General features: G+C 28.9%; 3 protein-coding genes across 3 annotated transcripts; 2 read left to right on the top strand and 1 right to left on the bottom strand.

The window, feature by feature from the left end:
* Positions 1 to 328: 328 nt before the first annotated feature.
* LOC128393717 (uncharacterized) lies at positions 329 to 1,331 on the top strand. Its single transcript, XM_053353935.1, has 3 exons — positions 329 to 488; positions 680 to 745; positions 872 to 1,331. Exons 1-3 carry the CDS (start codon positions 431 to 433, stop codon positions 1,273 to 1,275), a joined length of 528 nt encoding a protein of 175 aa, XP_053209910.1. The 5' UTR covers positions 329 to 430; the 3' UTR covers positions 1,276 to 1,331.
* LOC128393653 (histone acetyltransferase KAT8-like) lies at positions 1,314 to 3,754 on the bottom strand. Its single transcript, XM_053353852.1, has 3 exons — positions 3,579 to 3,754; positions 3,331 to 3,396; positions 1,314 to 3,235 (listed from the first exon to the last, which is right to left on the bottom strand). The coding sequence occupies exons 1-3, from the start codon at positions 3,634 to 3,636 to the stop codon at positions 2,052 to 2,054; spliced, it is 1,308 nt and encodes a 435-aa protein (XP_053209827.1). The 5' UTR covers positions 3,637 to 3,754; the 3' UTR covers positions 1,314 to 2,051.
* A 364-nt stretch (positions 3,755 to 4,118) lies between these two features.
* LOC128393727 (ubiquitin carboxyl-terminal hydrolase 2-like) lies at positions 4,119 to 16,665 on the top strand. Its single transcript, XM_053353943.1, has 11 exons — positions 4,119 to 4,880; positions 6,684 to 6,787; positions 7,930 to 8,004; positions 13,740 to 13,872; positions 14,122 to 14,230; positions 14,922 to 15,025; positions 15,245 to 15,413; positions 15,496 to 15,568; positions 15,660 to 15,738; positions 15,802 to 15,994; positions 16,083 to 16,665. Exons 1-11 carry the CDS (start codon positions 4,457 to 4,459, stop codon positions 16,171 to 16,173), a joined length of 1,554 nt encoding a protein of 517 aa, XP_053209918.1. The 5' UTR covers positions 4,119 to 4,456; the 3' UTR covers positions 16,174 to 16,665.
* The last annotated feature ends 152 nt before the right edge of the window (positions 16,666 to 16,817 follow it).

Genomic DNA, 16,817 nt, shown 5'->3' with positions numbered 1-16,817 from the left:
TCGGTGATTTGTCTACAATTAATCAACAATCAATAAAAGAACTGGAACTTCATCATCAGGGGAAGTGATTATCTGATCAACTTGACTCGAAATTTAATTTAGTTTGAATCGTTTTAACTGGAGAGTTTAATGTTGTTGTTCATTTGGATATTTTGGTTGAACGTGAAAATTGTGGTTACCTTTTTTTATCCAAAAGTGTCACCTATTAATTAATTGATCAATTAGTTGATTAATTTTAAATAGAATTGGAATTTAATTTGTTTTCTTTATGAGCCACCAGTCGAAGCCGAGAATCAGCTTCGAGTGTTGAGCTTAGGGACAAACAGCTTTGGCTTTTTCTCTCCCTCTCAATTCTTTGTGTTGATGGTTGATTGTTTTTTATTGTGATTCTTTTTTTCTTTTAATTAATTTAATTGTTTCTTATTCAAATATGGAGGAAAGTGAAAGTCAGTCAACTTCTGAAAAATATATTGGAAATTCGGGTTCAGGTAAGTTTAATCTCTTCTAAATTGATGGTGTGCTTTTCATTTTCAATTTCAATTTCATTTCTTATGTTCAGTAGATTTCTAATGAATAGTTTTTTCTCTTTCTTTTTTTCTCTTTTTTTTCTCTTACCTTTTCTCTTTTTTTCTATTTTTTTGTTTCTTTTTTCTACACTTTCTGTTTGGTTACATCGTAGAAAATGAAGATATCGTGTTAGATATTGGGGATCATTCTCTTGTTAAACGGAATGACAACAATTGGCGTGAGTATTTTTCTCCATTTCTCTTTTTCTCTTTCTGGTTTGATTTCTTGTTCTTTGTGCTATTGTTTGTTTCTAATCTTTTGTATTTTTTTTTTGCTTCTATTTTTGCGTTTCACTTTCGTTTAGATGATTATGATGATTCTCAGGATAGTGGGACCACCGAGAATGAACAATCAGATTCTGGCCATTCCTCTAGACCTTTACGCGAACAAGACAGATACCTGCCTATAGCAAACATCGCTCGAATAATGAAAAGATCTATCCCAAAATCGGGTAAAATTGCCAAAGATGCTAAAGAGTGTATACAAGAATGTGTCTCAGAATTTATTAGCTTTATTACTAGTGAAGCAAGTGATCGGTGTCATCAAGAGAAACGTAAAACCATCAATGGAGAAGACATTTTATTTGCCATGTCAAGTCTTGGGTTCGACAATTATATTGAACCTTTGAAAGTGTATCTACAAAAGTATCGAGAGATGATGCCCAAAGTTAAATCGGAAAGTGATCTAACTAATATTGATTTGTATTAGCGAAAAAAAAAATAATAAAATTAAACTGAGTCTATACATTTAAACTCAGAAATAAATTGATTGTTTTATTTTTTTTTAATACAGATAAAACTTTTCTTTCAATTTGTTTAATTATGGACTTTAAATGTTGGAAGAAAATTTTCTTAGTGAATCAATTGGTGATGGAGATAATTTTTGTCTTGTAAATCTACAAATATACTTGATTATTAAGTAGATATTCATGATAATGGTAATTGTGACACACAAAACAAAAACTAACCAACTAGTTTTTTTTGTTGTTGTTGAATTGAGACTCTAATTTAATATTCTTTGAGGTGATGTAGACCATAATTGATCAAATTTTGAAAATGAGACCAACTCGATTTTATCTAATGAAAGATAATCATGTATTCCAGATTAAATGAAAATCTATCGTTCGGTGAAAATGGATCCTTTTCAAATTGAAGAAAAAAAAACTGGAACTATTTCAAATCATTTGACTAAACTGATGAGAGTCATTGATTGTCCAATAAAATGGAATACAGATTTGATTGAAGAAAATCAATCCTTTTTAAACTTGATATTCTTGGAATTAGAAGAGATTAATTGTTAGTGTGATTTTTTTGTTTCATGTTAGCGCTTGTACCTTGGTCACCAACATGTTTTCTCTTTCCTTCGATTATCACTCCAATTCAGTCCAAGCAAATGTCATGTCTTAAGCTTTTTTTGAATAGTTGAGTTATTTTTTTTTTGGTCTTTTCTGGTTTGTTGTTTGATTTCAAACGTTATTAATGTTTTCATTTCTTTTTGATAGCTTTTTTTGGTGGAATCCATCGAAGACAAGAAACGTCCACGGTTAACCTTTGCTTCTTGTATTGGGCACTTTTAAGATGCTCTTCAACCAGTTTAGATGTCACACAAATCACATGTTGACCTTTCCAGTATTTGACCATGTTCAATGATTGAAGAGTTGAAATGATGTCACTTTGAGTAATTGATGTCATCTGACTTAGATCACGAATAGATAAGGTACCACGAAAATCTCGAAGAATTTCCAATAATACAAAAGACCAGTAACTTCGATAACTTAATTTACCAAGATCAGAGAGCGGTTTTTCCGGTGATCCAATGACATTTTCTAATTTGGATACTTCATAACTGAAAGCGATTAAAAATTTTCCATATCCTTTCCGTTGATAAGGTGGTAAAGTCAAAATACAGGCCAAATTATTTCCATCAGGAGATTCTTTCTCTTTTGAAAAGTAACCCACCAAATGGGCTCCTTGATTGTCAACCTCACAAAGAATATAGAATAGGAAAGGTTCAACATCGAAAAAAAGTGTTTTATGATCGAGAAAAAGTTTAGCCAAAAGGCACAAATTTTGTGAATAAATTTTGTGCTCTTTTCCATCCACTTCGTAAACAGAAATTGTTCCTTTTCGGTAAATCTCTTTTCCGGGTGGTTGTCTCCAAACGCAGGTCGCTTGATGGTAACGATAAGTTTTCTCAAGTCTCATGTATTTAATACAATATTCACAGATCCATAATTTTGGTTGTTTACCATAATCTTCAGGGAATGGTGAAAAATACCATGCATCTATTTCATATTTTCCAAATTGAATTTTATCTACATATTTAACCTTGGTGATAGCTTCATGTTCCCGCTCTAAAGCAGCTGTGGTGGGATCCATTTCGGCGAATGTTTTTTGAACATGGTTGATTTCATCGTGTTTTCTTTTCTGATTACGAGTAATTTTTCTCTCTTGTTTACCATCATCGGTAATTTGTGGTGTTATAACAGCCGATTCTTTAGCAGCCCTCGCATCAGCTTCCGCTTTGGCACGACTTCCAGAGCTTATATCAACTCTATCACGGCCAACCCATTCATCAAGACGACGATTTAATCCCTCATAATGAACATAATACTCATAACGTCCTCCTTCTTGAGGATTTGATCGAACCTCAATCACCTCAGCAGAATCTGTAAAAGTAGAAAGCAAAAAAAAAATTAGTAACAAGAAAAATGGCACAACAATAAGAGATTAAGTCAGAGATCAAGAGAAAAAAAATACTCACGCCAAGTGTTGTCACTCCGTTTAACAAGAAAATGATCCCCAATGTCTAACACGATATCCTCATTTTCTACGTATTATGTGTGGAAACAGAGAAAGTGTAAAAAAGTAGCAGGGAAAAAAAGGAGGTAAGAGAAAGAAAAGAGAAAAAAGAAAGAGGAAAAAACCATTCATTAGAAATTCTATTCAACATTACATAAGAAAAAATGGAAATGAAAAGCACACCATCAATTTAGAAGAGATTAAACTTACCTGAACCCGAATTTCCAATATTATTTTCAGAAGTTGACTGACTTTCACTTTCCTCCATATTTGAATAAGAAACAATTAAATTAATTAAAAGAAAAAAAGAATCACAATAAAAAACAATCAACCATCAACACAAAGAATTGAGAGGGAGAGAAACAAAGAGTTTCTTTCAATTAGAAAAAAAGAGAAAAAGACACAACATAAAAAAGTTCTTTTCCAAACCACAAGATGGAGCCACTTTTCGATTTAGAAAAAAAAGAGAATTTAAATTCTATTCCAAATCTAATTGTTCCAAAAAGCATTTTAATCACTCATAAGTTACATCTTGGAAATTTCTCAATTGTGATCAATTCAATTTCTCTTAATTATGGAAAAGAGTAAATATCAAAGTCGACCAAAGGAATAACCAATTGTCTCGGTGATTAAATAATAGAAAATGAATTTGCTCTGTTAATAGTAATTATAAGCTATTTCTAGAGTGAGTCTCATTATCTTGCTGTTGATTGAATTACTCTTTTTGATGATAACTCTCTCTCTTTTTTTTGTTCCATCAGTCAGACTCAGTTAATTTCGCTATTTGTTTGTTGTTTTTTTACTCTGTTGATGTTTCCCTTTTACTCTCTCTCTCTCTTTCTCTTCATTCATTTATCTTCCTCTTTTCAATCTTTTTCTCCCACTCACATTTCTCTTTTTCTCTCCCTCCATTTGTAGGTAAAGATCGATAAATAAAAAAACATTCTTTCAAGACTCTGGCTGAATTGGACCTTTTGCAAGGTCAACTAACTAAATCCAATATCTATTTCGTGGTTATCCTTTTTATTGGTTTCTTATTTACGATTAGGTTAATTGTGACTGTTAAACGACCTCTTGTTACCATTATTATGCCTGTTCCATCATCTTCATATCGAAGTAATTACCGGGGAACCTCTGGTAGTGCATTTGGTTTTGGTTCTTCGTCATCTTCCTCATCCTCATCATCAACTATTTCTTCATCCTCATCCCTTTTATCAAATTCTATTGGTGCAAGTAAATCAAAACCTCCAATATCGTCAAATACTTTTCCATCATCGTACCGAAATTCTGGTTCCTTTGATTACACTTCACCTTCAATCTATTCAACTTATCGAGCCTCAGCTTCTAACCGATCACCATCTTCATCTTCATCATCTTCTTCATCATCTTCATCTTCTTTATCCTCTCTATCTACATCTTCTTATCATCATTCACCTTCTTCATATTTGACATCACTCTCATCATCATCTTCTTACTATCGACCCTCAAGTCTTTTATCATCTAATTCATCAGGTAAGCTTACAAACGCTAATCCACTTTTATTGTTCAATTCACCCACAACATAAAATAATCTAACCAATTCAAATTTAATTGATTGTTTGATAGTCTAATTGTTAATCAGCACATTACTTCTTGTTGTTTTGGTGATGAAAACCTTTTCGTCATTTTCAATCAATCATTTATACTTCAACAATTAAAATCCCTGAGATAATCTGTCAAGCCTGAAGATGAATTATTAATAGAATCTAAGTAATCAATGGTTGAGAAATGAAAAACACAAATAATCCAAAAAAATCAACCAGAAAATCAGTAATAATCATCACCGGAGTTAATTTTTTCTACGATTTGGTTTTTTTCTCTTCTCTCTCATTTTGTTTGGGTAACGAGAGAAAACCAGAAAACCCAAAATTGTGAAATTTCCAATTGTAACGGTATCATCAAGACCCACATTTAACTCAATCAACGTTAATTGTGTCTCCAAATTAATTCTTAATTGTGAGAAACCCGGTACATTAAACCAGTTCCAAGGTGTTTCCATGTATTCCCTGTAATTTCAAGAGTCTCTCCATTTATGTTCTGGTTACTCGTCTGATCATCTCTCTCTCTCTCTCTGTTTAATCATTCGGTTTGTTGTTTAATTATTAATCAACAGTTTAATCACACTACCTGATTATACACCAACTCAATTAAATCAAACAAGATCAACTGACTCATCATCATGATGGAAACAAAAAAATTACAATTGACCGGCAACATAAATTTATCATCTTTTTCCATAGTAACATTAATATTGCATTTCCCTCCTATTTTATTTTCCTTTGTCTTTAATCATTTTCTTTTCTACAATTTTTGTTTTGTTCTATTCTCTTTTACTATTTGTTCTATTCTATTCATGTGTTATATCCTCTTCTCTTCTTTCTCTCTGATCTTCTGATTCTTTTCTTTTTTAATAGATTCCTTTGTCATCTCTCAATCACTTTTTCCCTTTGACAATAAAATGAATAATATAATTGTCATAGGGAAAAGATGGGAAAGGGAAAGAAGAAAATTATTGGTGAGATATTATAATACCTTAGAATTAAAATAAAGAAGAAAAAGAAATTCTTTTAGTATATTAAAAGGAAAGTTCAGAGAAGAAGATGAAGATGATAAGAAGAAGATGAAAAAAAGTGAGAAGAAAAATTTTTCTTCTCTCAAGGTCTCCCAAGGAGCCTTAAGCTTTTCTTTTCTTCTCTCTCAATACATTCTCTCTCCCTCCCTCTCTTTCTCTCTCTCTACATCTTCTTCATCAAATACCTGTGACTCTCTCTCTCTCTCTCTCTCTCTCTCTCTCTCTCTCCTTTCCTTTCTTTCTCTTCCTACCTGTCTCACCTACTCTCTCATAGTTTACATCAGTTAACCATGCAAACTTCATCATCTTATACCCGTGATTAATTTACCTTATATTTTATTCATCATAATGAGTTACCTGGTTTATATTGATTAGTGTACAAACACATTGATGGATAACTTCATTATAATCTTATTTTTCTTATTCCGATCATCTTATTCATCATCACCAATCAACTTTCATTTTGATTGACCATCAACTCAAAATAAACTGGTCATTCAAAACATATGATTAACATTAGTGTTTTCAAGCTTAATTGACAAACCATATCTTAATTTATTGTCAATTATTTTTGTTTCTCGTCATCTCCAAAACAACAACCAACATCTAATTTATTCCAAACAACAATTAAATTAATTGCTCTCTCTCCTCTCATCAACTAACATTTACAATTATGTCTGTTCTTTCATATCAATTATTTCCAGGATATTCATCATCACCCTGCACCGTAACACTAACCCGGTTCAACCATAGACGATCAAGTATTGATCAGAACGATGATGACACCGATTCCCTATCATCAACTAAAGTAAGTTCATCAACATCATTTTTTTTTTAATTAATACAATCAACAAATTGGATCATTATCATCTCTCTTTCTCTCTCTCTACATCTTCTTCATCGAATACCTGTGACTCTCTCTCTCTCTCTCTCTCTCTCTCTCTTCTTGTCTCTCCTTTCCTTTCTTTCTCTTCCTACCTGTCTCACCTACTCTCTCATAGTTTACATCAGTTAACCATGCAAACTTCATCATCTTATACCCGTGATTAATTTACCTTATATTTTATTCATCATAATGAGTTACCTGGTTTATATTGATTAGTGTACAAACACATTGATGGATAACTTCATTATAATCTTATTTTTCTTATTCCGATCATCTTATTCATCATCACCAATCAACTTTCATTTTGATTGACCATCAACTCAAAATAAACTGGTCATTCAAAACATATGATTAACATTAGTGTTTTCAAGCTTAATTGACAAACCATATCTTAATTTATTGTCAATTATTTTTGTTTCTCGTCATCTCCAAAACAACAACCAACATCTAATTTATTCCAAACAACAATTAAATTAATTGCTCTCTCTCCTCTCATCAACTAACATTTACAATTATGTCTGTTCTTTCATATCAATTATTTCCAGGATATTCATCATCACCCTGCACCGTAACACTAACCCGGTTCAACCATAGACGATCAAGTATTGATCAGAACGATGATGACACCGATTCCCTATCATCAACTAAAGTAAGTTCATCAACATCATTTTTTTTTTAATTAATACAATCAACAAATTGGATCATTATCATCTCTTTCTCTCTCTCTCCTTTTCCTCCATTCACCTTTTACAATTATTATTAATTGACTTCCCGTTCCTAATTGCAATTAAAAAAGTTAATCAACTTCAGACAATCATCAGTTAATTTAATTTCTCTCTCTTTCGTTCTCGATCATCACTTTTTTCAATCATTGATGTTTGACAAAAAAAAATCAACTTCAATATATCATAAGCCAAAATAATGTTAGAAATTAAGTGAGGCACTTAATAAATTGTGATGATATAACCTTTAATCTTAATTAAATTGTTGATTGTTGTTGATACATGATGAAAACTTGATTACTAATCTAATTGTCATTTTCTTTCTCTCTTTTTCATCCTCAGTCATCATCTTCAATATCTTACCTGTCACCTTTATCACGACGTAAAAAATATACTCTCAACGATACCATAATTCGGGTAATTATTGGACTTTTTTAAGCGAAATTGTTTACAATTAACTTTGGCAATTAATACGATTGTGTGACAACTCTTTAATTGTCTTACAACATTACGAAAACAAAATGATAACAATTTAATTTGTTTGTATTTTAATTGAATGAATGTTTTCTTTTTCATCTAACCTGTTGTATGTTTGATTGTTGATGATTTTACCAGTGTCTTTGAATTTAATCATTTGAGAAGATAATTAATTCGTTGCTTCATAATTAACATTTATCACTCGCTCACCAGTTAATTATGATTATCAATCACGTTATCTATCATTAGCATTCATTTGTGTTTAAATGCAAATAGACAATTAATTATGATACTAATTATAATTTAAAGTAAAAAACTTAATGGTTATTAATTGTTTTGGTTAATTTGATTATATTTATTATTATTATCAAATTCACTAATCAAATATTGATAATTGTAGTTTATCATATTCAAATGATTTAGTCTATCCTTGGATTGTAACAATTAATTGTAAGGTTAATCTTTATTCATATAATTTGTTGTTAATTTACTTAGAAATTGTTGAGCAATTTGATTCAATTAAAGCAACAATTAGCTGATTTGGTTAAGAGACAATTAAGCGTAATTTAATATTGAGTTTTATCTTAATTAAAACCTGTTAATCAGCAAATCATAATTAATAATCATAATAAGAATCATTGATTGAGTTTAACTGATTAGTGTATATTTTTAACTATTTCCATTGACTGATTATTGTTAGAAATTTATATAATTAGTTGATTACTTTTTGATTAATGTTTTTTTTCCAAATTAACTTTTCCCCTTTATTTTAATTGTTGTTCAAATTTTATCTTAATCATGAAAATATTGATCACCAACAAATCCTTATGGAAAATGAAATTAATTAACTAATCACTTACTTATTGTCAACCTTAACTAGGCTAACAGTTGATTGTTTCTAATTCATTTAATGTTTTAAATTATTTGATGATTAATTTAATCATGTTTCCGTCATGATCATGATGATAATCATCTTAATTTACTTGGATCACCACCGATAATGCTAATAATTAAATTGCAAATGGTTTTTAAACTTCAATCATAATCGCAATTTAATTTAATTGTAAATTAATAACAACTACAGTTTACTTCAAATGTTGAGTGCTGATAATGTAAAATTGATTGTTCACAATTTAAACTTAATTTGATTACAATGAACTGAAAATTATAACAATTAATAGATTATTGAAAACCTGATAATAAGGAAATTAATTTTTTTCCTCAACAATTTAGTGATAAATTTAATATTAATCAGCAACCTTGAATTGTTGATTATACACATTTTGATTAATCGTGAAGCTCATCCACTAGAAAACTATTGAAAATCAACAATTAATTTTAATTTTAACAATTGTTAATCTATCATTTACAATCAAATCTAAATTGTGTTGGGCATTGATTCCTGAATCTAAATCACATAATTTAATTGCAAGGGAAATATTTTTTTTCCTCTCAACTAAATCAACGTCATTCTCAAAATGATTAAAACCAAATCATGATTGTAATAATGATCAGTCTTCTTTAATAATCATAATTGTCACTATTGTGTCTACCTGTTAATTATTACGTCAATTAATTAATTATGCAAATGATTAGGCATTTTTTTACATGATTATGTTGATTGGTGCGTTGTCTATGTTAATGATGATCAAACAATTTATTGATTATTATTAATATAAAATTGTACTAATCAATTTGTCCTTGATTATATGAATGAACTTTCGTTTCAACCTCTCTTTCTCTGATAATCAAGTTAATTTGGTTAATCATTACTATTGATCAACCATTGATAAAGCCAATTTACCAATAATTCATGACAACAATCAACAATTAACAGTAACGAAGGTGTTGTTGATCAATTTGATGATTAACACGATGATAAAAAGTCACAATTTTCAATTGAGTCCTTTTTATTGCAATTGAAAACTTATTGATTGTTATCAATAAATAATCATCCAATTGTTTGAATTTGTACAATTAATTTAATAACAACAATCAATATGTAGTTATAAATAAATCATTTTCCTTTCTTGTGTAATCACAATTTGTTTCATCACTAGAAATTGATTGTTATCACAAGAAAAGGAGGAAAATTTTAATCATGAAAATTTAAAATTCAACTTGATCAAATAAACGAACCCTGTTAATTGAAACTTTTTAAATCAATCATTTCAATCGATACTTGATGATAACAATTAACTTTTTTAGTGGTTTATTTGATCACCAGTTTTATTGATTTAAACTCAAGGTTTTTAACCATAGGATTTCATGATAATTGTTTCAGTTGATTGTTGATACTTTGGCCAATCACTGGAATGTTGTTAAACCAGTTAGTTGTTATTGATTAGTTGATTGTCATAAAAAATTATTCACAATTCATGTAAATATTGATAGTAATATGTCTCACTGGTTGATCATGGTTGATACATACATGTAATTACATTTCTAAAACTTAATTGTGTTAATTTGATTCCTGATGAATTTGTTTTTGATAATTTAGCCTCCAGCATTTCACCTCAAGCCTTCCTCTTATGAACATTATTAAATGTTTGTGATTACCAGTTGAAGAGACTTCTAGTTGTAACCCAATGTATTTAATCAGCATTATGACTAATTTGATTACTGTTGATTGTTGTGTATTTTTGATTTCCATGTTGATTTAATTTTGTCAAGGTTTCCTGGTTAGTTTAATTGCAATTATTAGATATCAATCACAGAAATTTACCAGTTACAGTTGATTACCATAAGTTAATTGAAACAAAAACTTACTAATATTTGTATCATTGTTTTATTTTGTTTAATTGTAATTAAGAACTAAATTAATACACATTTCCTGTTTAATTATGATAAACCAAATGCTGCTACAAATTAATCATCATGATAGAGAAAAAGTTTTACTTGGTCTTTGTTTATATTAAGTGAAACTTGATTTACCTGTCATATTGATGAAACAAATTAATTGTTTGCTAATAACCATCATCATGGTGATGATTAGCCAATTAATTAACTCAATTAACACCCAAATTGTTTATTTAACACTTTGGACATGGTGTGTATATAAAAAATGAATTGAATTTAAACATTGAATGGATGCAGAAAACAAAACAAACTGATTAGTTTATTAAACAAATAGTAATTAATCAATTAGAAATGTTAATCAATTGAAATTGTTTCTTGTTGTTTATCAAGTTAATCTCTATCTTCCGCTACCCTGAATTCTAAGGCTACTGAATTGTAAGCCTTGAATTGAAATTTTCGTTGAAATTTTCCTACGTAAATATCGTAAATGTGAATAAGTTATTTCCATTGAAATTTTCTTCAACCAATTCAAGGTCTTTGGGTGAAAATATGTGAGTTCATTTAAATGACAAACTGAGGAAGGAAGATTAGGATGATAATGATGCTGATGGTGAGAGACTTGAACTTATTTCAAATGATATATTAAAGCGAGAGAGAGAGATAGAGAAAGAGGAAGGGAGAAAGGGAAAATAATGAATGAAAGAGAAGATGAATCAGCCTTGAATTGTTACTTTTATTATCAGAATCAAAAGGAAGCCATGATCATCCTCATCTTCATCTTTGTGACGATGTTATCAATGGTAAATTGAAGATACGCTGAAACAAATAATAGTAAAGGATACCAAAGATAATGAAGATGATGTATTGAAAGATACTTGGATGATGATGAGATTTTATCTTCTCTCTCTCTCTCTCCCAGTCTTTCTTTTCTTTGTATAATAACCTTCGATTTAAATACAATGTCAACTTACATCTAGTCGCGTGTTTTTTGCTTCTCATCGTCTTAATCATCAATTTTATAATAAATTATCAATATAATAATTTATTGGGACTAAATTATTATGATAATTTTGTTTCCATGAATTTCGTTTAGTTTTTTTTACTGAGAAATTCAATGTTAACCATAGACGAGATGAAATCATTGATATAATTTATTCTTAATTGTTAATTAATTACTTAATCGTTGCTTGTTTCAGTAATTGATCACGTTTCTTTATTTTCCCTTTAATCAAACTAATTAATCAATTATTTTGGTTACTGATAATTATCAGGCTAATCAATTAATTCAATTTGTTGGGGATAATAATTATTTTTTTCTCTCCAGTTAGGATTTGGTAATTTTCTTAGTCTACTAATTGTTGATTTGTCTAAAACAGATAGGATTAAATTTTGATTGATCGTCATGGGTTCTATCAATGTTTAATCAGTTACATGATTAAGGTGGAAGTAAAGTTAAACAATTAAAGGCAAATAATTATTAATCATTGGAAGGGGGGGTTATCAGGTTGGCCTAAAGTATTTGTAGTAACTAGTAGATTCATTAACTGGGACTTGATTAGCAGCAATTAATTGATTGGAAAGGTCGTTGATTGTGTTGATCAACAATTAACCTATCTCTTTGTCTGATGAAGGTTTAGATTGTAATACACCATCATAATTTGAGACAATTATCCATTATATTGATATCACTATCCTTACCCTTTGATCAGCAATTTAGTTAATTAATATGGAGTCACAATTAATATATATCTTTGTGTGTGTTTATTGATACACTTAAAGATTGGATTTAACATTTAGGTTAAGGTTAAACTCTATTGGAAGTAAATTTTGATAATTTCACTTGAATCACAAACAATAACCTAATCATTATCAACTATTAATGAATGATGATTGTGATTATTATCAACTTTTGATGATTTCAATTTCTTTCTTGGTATTTTCACCATAAATAAGTTATGATTAATACTTAATCACTAATATTATTTTTACTTTGATTATGATTAGAGAATCATCATCTCTTAAATTGTTGTACTTGACATAATTTATTAAAACAACTTCCTCACTTTCCTTTAATGGTTAATAACAATCCTAAATCATCAGCTAAATTAAATTAGATTAAGATATATTATTATTACCAACTGACCTCTAACCCTTTTTGTTGTTATTGGATTGTTATTGAATTTGCTGTAATAAAGATGATCATGCTTATGACCATGATTGTTGGTTGATGATTAAGGTTAATCATTGATAATCAACTTACATATAATTCAACTCATTCAATACTTAACTGTTGTTCTTATCAATTTCCCTCATGTAGAATCAAATTAATAGTTAATTATATTAACTAGTTAGTCTCTTGGTTTGACTTTTGCTGTGTCTTTGGGTTTTTAATTGTGATTTGATTATCATACCAATAAATCAGTTTTATTAGTTAACAATTTTCAATCATTCTCATCATTTAATCACTATAAAGTATCTAGAAAGCAATTAACTTACAAAACATTGTATCATTAACTGTAACAATTAACTTGATAATCTTTTCACTTAGATTGACAATTAAAAAAATTGTCATTTTAATTGGCATCTTTTAAATCACTTTCTCTTTAATCATATTGTTGACAATTTTAACTTTACAATTGGCATTGTTGTGTGAGAAAGTGAAAAACAACTGATTAACAACACAATCAAATTAAATCAATTTAATTTAGATGAAAAAATCAACTAAAATGTGTTTTAATATTTAAGCAAAAGTAAAGTCACCAATGGATCTCAATGGTATCTAATAGTAAGACAATTGAGACACAATTTGTTAATTGCCCTTTTCAATGATCGTTAAAACTCAACAATCAACTAATCATGTTTAATTAATTGTACAGAATCCATCAAACATTGCTGGTTTAACAAACCTTGGTAATACATGTTATATGAATGCGATATTACAATCACTTTATGCTAACGAGGGTTTCAGAAATTACGTAACAAAATCTCGTAGAGGATCATTAAATTTAGGTAAGCAATTTATTAATTATAATTTACCATAATAACATTAATTGTTTCCAGGTAATCAAAGTAAATATTTATCAATATTTCAAATATACTTTGTTACAAACAATCAATTGATTATCACCAAAGGAAATTCACTATATACTCACGTCGAGACTAGAGGAAAATCATTTAATCACTTCTCTTAATCATGAATCGTTTTTTTTAATCAACACAATTAATTAATCTTGTTTCTTTCTCTCTCCCATTTACCAGCATTGGGACAATTATTTGAAGAAATGATAAGTTCCAATAATACAAGTGTTAACCCGAGCAGTTTTCGAAGTGCGTTCACACGAATTCAGCCCAAATTTCGTGGATACGAGTGAGTCTTTCTTAATTGTCGAATGAAAAGAAACAATTAACACCATCAACGATTAACACTTAATTAGGATTTCATCAACTATATTTTTTAATGCTTCTAAATGTCAACCATTTAATCAGTTAATTAGTGTTATCAGCATCAATTTATTAATTACTTTTTTCGAGTCCAAATCAATATCCATCCACAAACTATTAACATCTCATGCTGATAATTATTGTTGATTTGGTTTCATTTTTTTCCATTTAGTTATTGATTTTGAATGTTGATATTTTTTTTGCTTCTATTTTTTTATATCACAATCAACTAATCATCATTATTAACCTGGATTGATTTGATTCTGTTTGCTTTTCTTACTCTATTTCTCAATTTTTGATTTGTTTTTGCTCCTTGATTATATCATTTTGATGTATTGATTTCCGGAATTTAATCTCTCTCCTCATTCAAACTTTTTTTCACCTAATTAGTTTGATTAGTTGATTAATTGTATTCGTATTTCATTTCGATGAAAAATAATGAATACAGTTAATTCCAGTTTACTAATTAATCTGATTTGTTTTACTTTCTCTCTACTAAACACTAAAACCATTTAATGCTAATCAACGACAAATTTTTATTTCCTCTCTTGTTTTTAGTTGATTTAATGTTTACTGATTTACTAATTGTCCCTGATCTTATTTATCTCTTTCAATAGGCAACAAGATGCACAAGAATTTTTTCAATACCTGATCAATGCCTTACATGATGAGGTTAACACGGGAAGTTTTGGCTCATCATCAACAAGAAACTGTAAAAGTCGTAAGTTATTATCTTGATTCTCATCCTCCATCTATATCCCTTAATCCTAATCTTCATCTTAATCTCCTCCTCCTCCTACTACTATTCTACTTGAAAGAAAATATTATTTTGGGAAAGTTATTTTCTTTTCTTTTTTTCATTTTCTATCTTTATGAACTATTTCTTTTGCTCACATCATTTTATCATTTCTCTCTCTCTCTTTATCATCTTGATGATTAGCTAAATCCTCTATGGAAGCATGGGAAAGATACAAAATGTTAGAGGACTCACCTTATGTTGACATGATCGCTGGTCAATTATCATCAACTGTTACCTGCTCCATTTGTAGTAATACATCAAACTGTTGGGATCCCTTTTGGGATTTATCCCTCCCACTGCCAAATAATGTGTAGGTTTAAACCGTTATTACCATAATCAATTTTATCCCATAACAATTAACAATTTTCTTTATCTTTATTATCACAATTTAGACGAGAAACTGATATTGAAAGATGTCTCAAAGAATTTACTACACTGGAAGAATTATCTAAAGACGAATTACCGGTAATTGTTTGATTATATTAAATTATTGTTCGTATTTGTTAATTATTTTCAGTTAATTTACTAATTAATCTAATCTTCTTTTAACAATTAGAAATGTGATCGATGTGATAAACCCACCAAATCAACTAAAAGATTGGGCATTGAAAAAGCCCCACAAGTACTTATTTTACGTAAGTTAATTTCTTTTGTATGATTAGTTAATTGTTGCTAATTATTTGCCATTTTATTTACAGATTTAAAACGTTTTTCTAACGATGGTTACAAATTAACTATGCCTCGAGTAATTGCCAATGAACGGATCGCCACCCGATCAAAATACTATTCACTTTCATCAATGGTTCTTCACCATGGTAACTCAATTAGATCAGGACATTATACTGCCTATTGTTTACATGGATCTAAATGGTTCCATTTTAATGATGACAGGTAACTATTAATATTAATATTTATTAATTGATAATAGTAATTGATTGTTGACTAATTGTTTTAATTTTCTCAACCTTAATATCAACAGAGTTACCGAGGCTAAAAATTTCAGTCCCAATGATGCTGAGGATGCTTATATTTTATTTTATGTTGAAAATTCGTGTTCATCTCGCCTTTAATTGTTAACTGATTGTTTCAATTTTATCAAATTATCTTTATGAATCATCATCATATATACACATCTTCATAATCATCAGCTGATTGATCATCGTCAACCGGATTAATTCAAACAACATATTCTCATCAACTTGACATCACAAATAATCAAAATTCAAACACACAAGCGACATGTCAACAATTAAATTAAATTGTTGTTATAATAATAATATACAATTATAATTATTTTGAAAAAATATTATATTTATCTTGGAAATTAACAAATTGTTCAACATCTCAAAATTGATTAATAATAATGTATTATTATCTTTAATTGTTGTCATATCAATTTTTAATTGTTCTGACACACTCATTATTAATAATCATTAATTAACAAAGTCACATTGTATTTAATTGGATGATCTTGTTAACTTTGATTACTTGATTCTGTTTTCTTGATCCCCTGTTAATTGTTAATCAACTTACAATGATGATAAAAAAGCAAATCAAATTAACCTTATTATGTTTATTTCAATTGATGATAAACGGTAATTATTGACAATCTTAATGGTTTCTATTTAACTCAGTCATATGAATAGAAACTTCAAACAATCAGTTAATTATTCAGTTACATTAACTTGCAGTATTACAATTTAATTGTAATTTT

Source organism: Panonychus citri, unplaced genomic scaffold (assembly GCF_014898815.1).
Source record: "Panonychus citri isolate SS breed McGregor unplaced genomic scaffold, ASM1489881v1 Contig00014, whole genome shotgun sequence".
Taxonomy (NCBI): Eukaryota; Metazoa; Arthropoda; class Arachnida; order Trombidiformes; family Tetranychidae; genus Panonychus; species Panonychus citri.
This window is presented reverse-complemented; position numbering and strand designations above follow the sequence as displayed.

Bases quoted from the DNA above. Each gene is read 5' to 3' on its own strand.
- LOC128393717 (XM_053353935.1), top strand. From the start codon at position 431: ATGGAGGAAAGTGAAAGTCAGTCAACTTCTGAAAAATATATTGGAAAT. The intron at 489-679 runs GTAAGTTTAATC...GTTACATCGTAG, and splicing joins TATTGGAAATTCGGGTTCAG to AAAATGAAGATATCGTGTTA. The intron at 746-871 runs GTGAGTATTTTT...ACTTTCGTTTAG, and splicing joins ACGGAATGACAACAATTGGC to ATGATTATGATGATTCTCAG.
- LOC128393653 (XM_053353852.1), bottom strand. From the start codon at position 3,636: ATGGAGGAAAGTGAAAGTCAGTCAACTTCTGAAAATAATATTGGAAAT. The intron at 3,397-3,578 runs GTAAGTTTAATC...CATAATACGTAG, and splicing joins TATTGGAAATTCGGGTTCAG to AAAATGAGGATATCGTGTTA. The intron at 3,236-3,330 runs GTGAGTATTTTT...CTACTTTTACAG, and splicing joins ACGGAGTGACAACACTTGGC to ATTCTGCTGAGGTGATTGAG.
- LOC128393727 (XM_053353943.1), top strand. From the start codon at position 4,457: ATGCCTGTTCCATCATCTTCATATCGAAGTAATTACCGGGGAACCTCT. The intron at 6,788-7,929 runs GTAAGTTCATCA...TTTCATCCTCAG, and splicing joins ATTCCCTATCATCAACTAAA to TCATCATCTTCAATATCTTA. The intron at 15,739-15,801 runs GTAAGTTAATTT...TTTTATTTACAG, and splicing joins CCCACAAGTACTTATTTTAC to ATTTAAAACGTTTTTCTAAC.